Source organism: Piliocolobus tephrosceles, chromosome 11 (assembly GCF_002776525.5).
Source record: "Piliocolobus tephrosceles isolate RC106 chromosome 11, ASM277652v3, whole genome shotgun sequence".
NCBI classification, from domain to species: domain Eukaryota; kingdom Metazoa; phylum Chordata; class Mammalia; order Primates; family Cercopithecidae; genus Piliocolobus; species Piliocolobus tephrosceles.
Window position 1 is genome coordinate 101,867,173 of NC_045444.1, and position 9,950 is coordinate 101,877,122.

Consider the following 9,950-nt stretch of genomic DNA (forward strand, 5'->3'; position numbering starts at 1 on the left):
ATCTAGAAAATGTACCATCCTTGCTGCCAACATCATTTTAAAAAATGTTGGTGCCCCTCATGGAAGAATATGAATTGAGAAGGAAAGCACTTGCTCAGGAGAGCCCAGCTCCGGGAACCTTGGGTATAGGAGGCGTGAGGGTGGTTGTGTACGTACTGGTCACAGGTGTGCTGGTGCTGGTGGTGGTGAAGTCAAAGCGAGTCACTTCTCGGTGGCCGTACTGCTGGATGCTGATGAGCTGGCCCTCGTATACCACACCAGGCTTCAGGCCTTTGATGGTGTAGGAGTTTAAGTGGCCTGGTATGGTAGCTTCCTTCCAACGGCCTACAGAATTTTTCTGAACATTTAAATAAACACACACACACAAGTGTTTACAAGGATGAACATTTGAAGATGATGTTCAGTAATCTTCAGAGAAGAATGACTTAGGCAGAACTTAGGCAGTTCCATTCCAGGGGAACATCATGGAAAACTGGATTCCCAATGGTTATATAGTTAGGTATAGTTAGATATAATGCTAACTATTGTTAACATAGTTAACATATAATGCTGACTACTGTTAACATCAACAAACTGCTGCAGTTTACTTACTAATACCCATTCTCTGTGCTGTTTACCTACATTCTCCCATTTAGACTCCATATCCTTCTGATGGTGAGGCAATGGCATTGCTGCTCCCGTTTTACAGATGGAGAAACAGAGTGATATGTGATATGTCCGGGGTGACATAGTTGCAGACACTGGGCACCTTCCCTTTTTTTTTTTTTGAGACAGGGTTTCACTCTTGTTGCCCAGGCTAGAGTGCAATGGTGCAATCTCAGCTCACTGCAACCTCTACCTCCCAGGTTCAAGCGATTCTCCTGCCTCAGCCTCCCAAGTAGCTGGGGTTACAAGTGTGTGCCACCACACCCGGCTAATTTTATATTTTTAGTAGAGATGGGGTTTCTCCATGTTGGTCGGACTGGTCTCGAACTCCTGACCTCAGGTGATCCGCCCACCTCGGACTCCCAAAGTGCTGGGATTACAGGCATGAGTCACCACACCCGGCCTGCACCTTCACTTTTACCAAGTTAATTATGTTATATCAGTAACATAATATGATTAACCTAAGCTTTGCCTCTCCTATTTATTTTTTATTCCTATAATAGATAACATTACTCTCTGAAGTACAGAAATACCAGTGCCATATATTCTATCTTTTAACTCAGTGGGATACAATTCAAGTTTCTTGCCCTGAAAAAACAAAGGCAGAATGTTGCTTTGTGACTCAGTTCCTGGGGCCATCACATACCAGGTTCAACAAGTCTGGTTTTGTGACTCATTCTTGGATAGGAGCTACCCCATCAGAAGTGGTTACCCAATTTTGGACAAGACTGCAGAAAAAATGCAATTTTGGTTTATTTAATCTTTTGCTCCCAGTTTATATTTCACATCCTGTTCAGCTTCATTAATATGCCATGGGTCACAAAACTCAGTGCAATAAAATGTGTATGAAAGAAATACCCTTACTTCAGACAAGATGAGACACTTTCAAGTGTAAATATTCTAAACTAATATAAGTCAAAATATGTTTTTTATGCCCAGTGATTTTTTAAAATTACTCAGTCAACCAGTTACTCAATAATTCAAACACTCAAGTGTCCATTTATATTTCTGGAATGAGCGAGAGTGATCGTAGTACTCTTCACAGTGAAATTTTAACTCAAATACACTGTGGAAAAAATTTGAAATCAGTCACTGCAATTAGCTCAAATTTAGTAATAAATCATTTTTCAATGTGAGCTTGTTCGGTTAGTTATTAGAAGAAAATAACAGAAAATAAAGTCTCAGGCGGCATCCATTAAAAAAATCCCTGAATTTATGTATTGTTAAAAATCTCAAAAAATTTGTCATTGCTGCTCTTTGAAGACTTTCCAATTCAACATACATTTTATATCTCCTTTTAAGTGTCTCCCACTGCAATGGTCTCACATAATACTTTGGATAGCCTTAATTTTAAAGTAAATAAAATTAGTGATGTAATAAGAAGATGAGAGACTAGAACGTGTTGGATGCACTGATGCTGTTGACTTAGATCACTGGATATCAGCTTCTGCAAATGGCCAGATTATGGACATAGGGTGAAAGAAGAAAAAGGATGACTTTTTTTGTTGTTTTTTCATTCACCATTTGTTAAGCAGTGTGCCAGGTGCTGAACCATTCTAGACTCTAGGGAGACTATACTGAGCCAATGAGAAAGACATGATTCCCCTCCCTAAGAGAATCTGTTTCCATTTTCTATTCTTCTGGTCTTGCCTCCATGGAGACAACATGCTTACACCTCTATTTTTTTCATTTGTCAACAATAAGTCATATTTACAGACTCTTTAATATGAGACTTGAGGATTTATTTATATATTTATTTATGTGGACACAGGGTCTTGCTCTGTCTCCCAGGCTGGAATGCAGTGGTGCCGTCTTGGCTCACTGCAACTTCCGCCTCTCAAGCTCAAGCAAGCCTCCCGCCTCAGCCTCCCAAGTAGCTGGGACTACAGGTGCATGCCACCATGCTCAGCTAATTTTTATATATTTTTGTAGAGCTGGGGTATGGGCATGTTGCTCAGGCTAGTCTCAAACTCCTGGGCTCAAGTAATCCACTGGCTTCAGCCTCCTAAAGTGCTGGGATTATACATGTGAGCCACCGTGCCCAGACAAAGTTGAGGATTTAGCTCAATAATACCACCCTTTTCCTTCCAGAATCGTGGACATTCTCAGGGTCTGACATTTGTATCATTATATTTGTTATTCTTGTGTTTATATTTGTAATTTAAAGTATTAAGTATCTATTTTTTTTTAACTTCATCAGCTTTTGGTACCATCTCTCTTGATTCTCTACTTTGAAAGACAAAGCTATTACCTCCTCTCTTCTCCACCTTCCATATCCACCATTTTTTCATGTAAATGTTTACTTTTTATTTTGCTTTTGTGCAACCAAGTTTCCATGATGCATCTATAGACCGATCGCATCGAGCATTAGAAATATATTCTTTTTAATGAGTCTAACATCATGACTACTGGGTGGATCAAAGTTTCCAGAATCAAGGTTCAATGGAATTTTTCCTCTCTTTGTTTTTATACCTTAATATTGCTGCATTTTAGTTTGCTTTATATAGGAATTATTGCCTTATAATACATTTGGGGTTTTTTTGAGACAGACTTTCTCGCTCTCTGGCCCAGGCTAGAGTACAATGGCGCGATCTCAGCTCAACTCCCTGCAACATTTGCCTCTTGGGTTCAAGCGATTCTCCGGCCTCAGCTCCTAAGGAGCTGGGACTACAGGCATGCGCCCCCATGCCTGGCTAATTTTTGTATTTTTAGTAGAGACGGGGTTTCGCCATGTTGGCCAAGCTAGTCTCAAACTCCTGACCTCAGGTAATCAGCCTGCCTTGGCCTCCCAAAGTGCTGGGATTACAGGTGTGAGCCACTGCACCCGACCACATTTGGGTTTATTATACATTCCTCCACCTGATTGTCATGTCATTATTTTAACTGCATTATTTGCCCCTGTGATTAATTATCCCCAAGCCTGCTTTTTCTGTGAAGTCCCTCTTTATTCTTGGAGACCTCAATCCCTGATCCCTCAATCCCATCCTCATCTTTCTGTTCTATCTGTATTGGTTGCCCTCTAAGCCAGCTATGCAGTTATTGCATTGCAAAGTTTTCCACTACTATCAGGGGTCTGATTTGGAAGCACTGTTTGCTGGACCCTACAACCTCCTTCTTATTTCACTCTTGTTTTTCTGGAGTGTATCTACAAATACTCTTCAGGAAAAGGATGTATGGAAAATAAACTACCAAAAATCTGTCTGAAAATATTATTTTGCCCTCATATTTGATTGATAACCTGGCTGAGTATAGAAGACTTTAAAAGTTTCTTTTTATCCTTGGAACTCTGACACATCAAAGATGTGTCTAGACGTGGTTCTTTCTGCTAATTTTTCTGGGCACCTAGGAGGCCCTTTTAAATCTGAAAAATTCTGTCCCTCTGCTTTAGGAATTTAGAAAAAGAATAATTTTAACAGTTTAAATTTTTCCCGAAGAGCTTAAATTTAACTGCCTTTGTTGGTCAAATTTTGTTTGTTTTTAATTGTGGAATTCAATAGCTATGATTTAAAATGGATATTTTTTTCTTCTATGTTTAAAACAGTGTTTCTCAAATTATGAGCCATGAACTTTGGAGTTAAACAGGGAAGGCTTGAAAAAGTAAGAGAAACTAAAACTAAATAGACCAATATCCTCCTTATTTGGTTTCTTCAATTTCTAGTCACTTCTCATTAGGAAATCACAGGGCTACTGTTTAAATAAACCAACTGTCATCCTTCATCTAAACTTCCCTCCCATCATCTCTTTTCCTTCTATCTAAATAAATTCAGAGGGTCAAAAGTAAAATTTAAAAAATGATCACTTTAAAAGTGAATCAAAAAAATATTAATTTGGCTATTTTTTTTCAAATTATGAAAATGACACCAGTAATTTTCCTTTGATGAGGTTGCAAGACATATAAAAACCTTAGATTCTCTTCCCGCATTGGCCAAGAACAATTTTTAGGAATTTTGAGTTCTAAGTCCTTGCAAAAAAGATTTCTCTAACGTAAAGAGCTAAATTCTTCCAAATAACAGCACCCCCCCCACTGCAAAAAAAAAAAAAAAAAAAAAAAAAAAAAACCCAAAACCAAAACCAAAATCCCCTCAGTCTACAAGTCAATTTAATTGAGCACATATTGTTTGTTCACTAAGCAAATATAATAAAGGCTATAGGAATAGTTAATCAGACTTGTTGGCTCAAAAGCTGGGAAAAAAAGAAACCATCAGAATTTGATAAGGTCAGGAGACTCAGTATCCAAGGTTTCTGGGTGGGATACTCACAGGCCTCCACCTGAGAATGTACTTGGAAATGTGAGATGGCTGTGGTGCATTCCACTGGATGGGGTGAGAGTTGGGTTGACTCGGAGTCTCAGTGATAAATACTTCGACAGGACCACTTGAGCCTGAAAATGAAAATGTAACACTTAATTATCTTAGATATTCACTCCAACTTAAAACTGTGTACATGGACAGTCATCATTACAAACAGCTTTGCTTGTCGTTAAATGTGCGTATAGTAAAAATATATGGCATTAGTTAATCTTTTAAATATTTACGTTGAAAATCAATGCAGCAAATCCATTTTTAGCTGATAATTACTGTTCTTCACATGAGAAATGCAAATCGTAGTTGTTTATAGCAAATAAAATACATTTTTAAAAAAATGTCTCTTGGCTTGCTTTTATTTTCTCTATTATCAAAGTAAGAATTGTGAGAAAATTGTGAAACGATCCTATAAAAATTATGTAATACAGAACGCAAACTTCATTTACTTATTGTATTGAGCCTCTTTTAAAGCAAATTCTAATTTTGGAAGGTTTTCATCAAGAATGAATCTACCACCTAAGAAGGAAACAACATTCCAAAGGCCATCTGAGATGATGTAAAACAAACACATTTCTAAATGGGGGTAGAATCTTAGACAAATAGGCAAAGGTAATAATTAAAGACCTAGTTTTATTTCTCATCAGTCTAAGCAATCTATTAGTTGGGAAAAAACATCTAGTTTTATTTTTATTCAAGAAGTGTATTCCCAAATCACACCATTGATCCATCAAATTATTAAGTGATTAAACGTATTTTTTTTCCAAAATCAGTTGTCAACAGAAATGACTTTATGAAGTATATACTAAATTCCATATTTCAACATCTTGATGTATATCACTGCTATCAACAAAATTTAAAGTATGGTTTTGGTTTTTTGTCTAAAAAAAAGGAAAATAAGGGAAGTAGCATCAATTTCTAAATAGTTTTAACTCATTTAAGATAATAATGAAATAGCTAGAAAATTTATGCTTGCAGAATAGAAAACTATCTTTTCTTAAAACACTATCTTTATGATGTCAGTCAATGTTTAAATTACTAGAAATAAAAATCATGTCTTATAATAACCTTTTCAAGAATTTTTAACTGACACTCTGTCAAACAGAGCAAAATTTTGCATGTGTAATAAAGCACTTCACCAGATTATTAACAGATTTAAGTTTTCTGAAAGCTTCTAGGAAAAACTACATTGATTTTCAAGCTTTATTATCTAAGCTGTTAAATTCTCTTTGAAAACAAAGCTTTCTATAGCAGAAAAAACGTATAACTTGGATATCCATGTAGATTCAGAAATTCTAGAACAATATGCTCACTTCCACACCACTAACAATTCTAGGTTGGTTGAAGATTAACAAATACTTTGAATCGTAATTCCATTTAATGCACATACTTCCAAGCCACATGAATACCAAAATACCAGAATGCATAATATTATCAGTTTTTCATTTTAAAGTTGTATGCATTTCACAGAACACATAGGATGTTTGTTTTAATCAATTGGCCTAAGTCAATTCCATGCCCCTGTTTGAATTACCCCTTCTGTTTATGAAGATCCTTACAAAGGGAAACACATTTTTAAAGACAACTATTCAAGAAAAATTTTGGAGATGTGACTATTTAACGTACTTCCATGTAAATCAGGAAAGCTAGGAATATCATGTCCTTAATTATTTATGATAATTGGCATACGGTTATTTAAATATTGATCCTTTAAAGAAATCCTACTACAATTTCCTCTATAAAGAGACATCTGATACACATTTTATTTAGTTTTGTCAGTCATGATTTTGAGGGGGGAAAAGCTTATAATGGTTAAATGTCTACTAAGTTTTAAAAAAGCAACATAAATGACCTTTACTGTTCACCTCTAAGCCTAATCATATTTCTACATCCACAAGGACACAAGGAGGAGGATAAAAACGGGCAGGGAAAGGAAAGAAAAAGGGTACTGCAATGGTTTTTACCCCAACCAAAGTGGAGCAAAACTACGGGTCCCTTTTGCTTTCATAAGATTTCAAGCACAGGTCTGAAATTCTACGTTTTAAAATTTAACCTTGTGCCATAGCCCACCTTTAAAGGAAATGGACTGAACAGCAATGGAATTTAGCATGTTTTTGTTCAGGAAGTAAAGAGACTTTGTGTCAGTTATTTCTTAGATCAATTAAATTCCTCTATACTAGCTTATACTACATATAATTACTCTAGCTTATATTATGTATCCTTTGAAGACAGAAAAGTTAAAAATTATGACTTTTTTACATTATTTAGATTTAAATTTTTGACAATCCTTTTGCTACTGGAATAACTTTTTAAATTAACTTAGTTGGCATATACTAGCTATTGCCATTGTGAAATCTTTACTCCCTCTCTTATTCAATATGAATAAACTAACAATAAAATGGGTGAGATGACACCAAAAAAAGGAGATAGTATAATGTCTACACTTTTAAAATTAGTTTAAAATAAAGTCTAAATGAGTAATTTCCAATAGTAGTGTCCTTGGAGAAGTTAAACATTTATGATTTTTTGACTCAGTCCTTTTTTTCTCTATTTATTTTGCTGAGATCTGTGCTTTTCTAGTTGCTTATTGACAAACCAAATGTCTCTTATCTTTTGCTAATTTGAACAACTCTACCAAGTTCTCTGTAGGAGGAACAAACAGGGCAGAACTCAGAGACAATCTATTGGTAATCTGTTGTTCCTTTATTCTCACCACACTCTTAAAGCCCTACATGCTAGGCCACTGAGCAAACCAGAGATACAGATAAGCACCAAAGAGCGTATCTGAGGTCAAATGCCAATCTCTTCCCTCCAAAATCGTCTCTATGCTCAGTGGGCTCTTGCTGTTGTCCTTTTTAAAGAGTAGGAGTAAGGTCAACATGTAAAACTCCAATAACTCAAGGATTCCTTCCTTTCTGGATTTTATCTCTAACATGTCCACCTAAATGCTTCCAGCAAGCATATATTAAGTTACAAAACATTAAGTGATTCCTACACCCAAATCCTCCAAGAAATACAATTTAGGAGGTTGATCAATCTGTGCTATAAGCCTTCAAAAGCAAAGTCACCTTCCCCAGCAATGACAGTGTCTGAGAGTTGGGCAAAGCAGAATCTTCCAAGTTCCTAGAAAAGGTGCATCTTGGTGTTTAGTATTTAGGATGGAACTTTAAAGGTAATCAGCTACAATCTCCCCATATTACAGATGAGGAAATGGAGGAGTGAGGCTTGGCTAACACTACCTTTGGCCAAGTTGTTCCCATAGCTTGTTCTCTGTCACAGTGAATCTCTTATTACAGAGTTAATTTAATCTTAATTTCAGTCGCATGCAGATTCTGACACCCTGAAATTCTTTTATTTCTGAATGTAGGCCATATTTTAAGTCAAACATTAGTGAAGACTTTGGAGAATTTGCAACTCAGCAGTTGCTCAAATAACTGATGCCTTTTAATTAGCCTTTCATGTTTTAGTAACATGTTTTATTATAATCACTCAGTGAATATTTAAGTGCAATTTTTCCCCCAAATGAATTAATTACACCTACAGCTAGGCATGATGTCTTTGTGACCTGGAAAAACTCAGCAATAAACATTTGAGGGTGTTTGAACTGTGTGGACAGAGAGTTGACCAAGTTACTCAACCCTTGGCCCAACATACTGTGTTCCTGGCCGCAACTGATCAAACAAATGAGAAGTTTGATACAAAGGGAGCTTAGATGACATGTAGAATGAACACATACCCTAGGTTGCATTTCATGCCATCTCTCTACGCAGCTTCTCTGTTAAGAATCATAATATAACACCCCAAACCTTTACTCCTAGCATTACTCACTTGGTGGTTTTTATTTCCATGTATGGATATAAGATGAAATCAGCCAGAGTGTCTTAACCTAATAGAATATTTTACAGTGTTAAGAAGTAAAATTATAGACAGGCACATCTTCATAGCCTTCTCTACCTTTTACTTGACAGAGGAAGAGAGAAAAGTTATTTTAATAAAAAATTCAATTATTAGATAATAATAGGAGAAAAGGGTGGGAAAGAGGGGAGACCCCCAACTTAGGCATGAGAGAATAAATAATCACTGCCCTGTTGTTATAACCCAATTGGCAGTTCTCAACTTGCAGTAATAGAGCTACTTACTTGGATAGGTCTGTAAAGGTTGGCAATGCCACTCCCCAATGCCACGGCCATAGCAGTAGCACTGGTATCTGACACCATGCACATACTTCTCCCATGAATCTCCAATTTGATAAAATGTCCCAGTCTCTGAATCCTGGCATTGGTCTAAAATACACACAAGGAAAAGATAAACAGCCTTGAAGACTTAAAACTATGAATTTAATTTCAGGGTGCTAGAGCATACATTTAGTTTGAATAGAAATTTGCAACTGTCCTTACACATATATGCAGTTAAAAAAGTATTTTGTTCACATTCTTTACCTTATAGGACAATTTGTAATTAAAAAAAAAAGTACCTATTAGGAGGAATAGTTTTCTAAAGGGTAATATTTCTAAATAAAAATGTAAAGATTTAAATTTCAGTGTGTATTGATAATCTACATATTAATATTAAATATTAGATATTATTTTGCCCATATTAATGTAACTGGCTTAACATTTGAATAGCAAGACAAAAATCTGCAATAATTTCATTTTCCTTCTTCAAAATTTAAAGAAACTAATTTGACATTTAAATGACAGAGCTAGACTTTAACTATGAGTCCTTGCTGAGCAGCTTCTTTTTTTTTTTTTTTTTTTTTGAGACGGAGTCTCGCTCTGTCGCCCGGGCTGGAGTGCAGTGGCCGGACCTCAGCTCACTGCAAGCTCCGCCTCCCATGTCCACGCCATTCTCCTGCCTCAGCCTCCCGAGTAGCTGGGACTACAGGCGCCCGCCACCTCGCCCGGCTAGTTTTTTGTATTTTTTAGTAGAGACAGGGTTTCACCGTGTAGGCCAGGATGGTCTCGATCTCCTGACCTCGTGATCCGCCCGTCTCGGCCTCCCGCT

General features: G+C 36.5%; 1 protein-coding gene across 15 annotated transcripts in view; it reads right to left on the reverse strand.

Annotated features, from left to right (window-relative positions):
- The window catches only part of FN1 (fibronectin 1), a 76,227-nt gene that overhangs the window by 49,761 nt on the left and 16,516 nt on the right, over positions 1-9,950 (reverse strand). For all 15 annotated transcript variants that reach the window (XM_023220560.1, XM_023220543.1, XM_026454692.1 and 12 more), the window contains exons 12-14: positions 9,086-9,229; positions 4,905-5,026; positions 157-337 (exon numbers count right to left, since the gene is read on the reverse strand). In XM_023220560.1, coding sequence (XP_023076328.1) covers positions 157-337; positions 4,905-5,026; positions 9,086-9,229 — 447 coding nt within the window. The remainder of the gene's footprint in view (positions 1-156; positions 338-4,904; positions 5,027-9,085; positions 9,230-9,950) is intronic.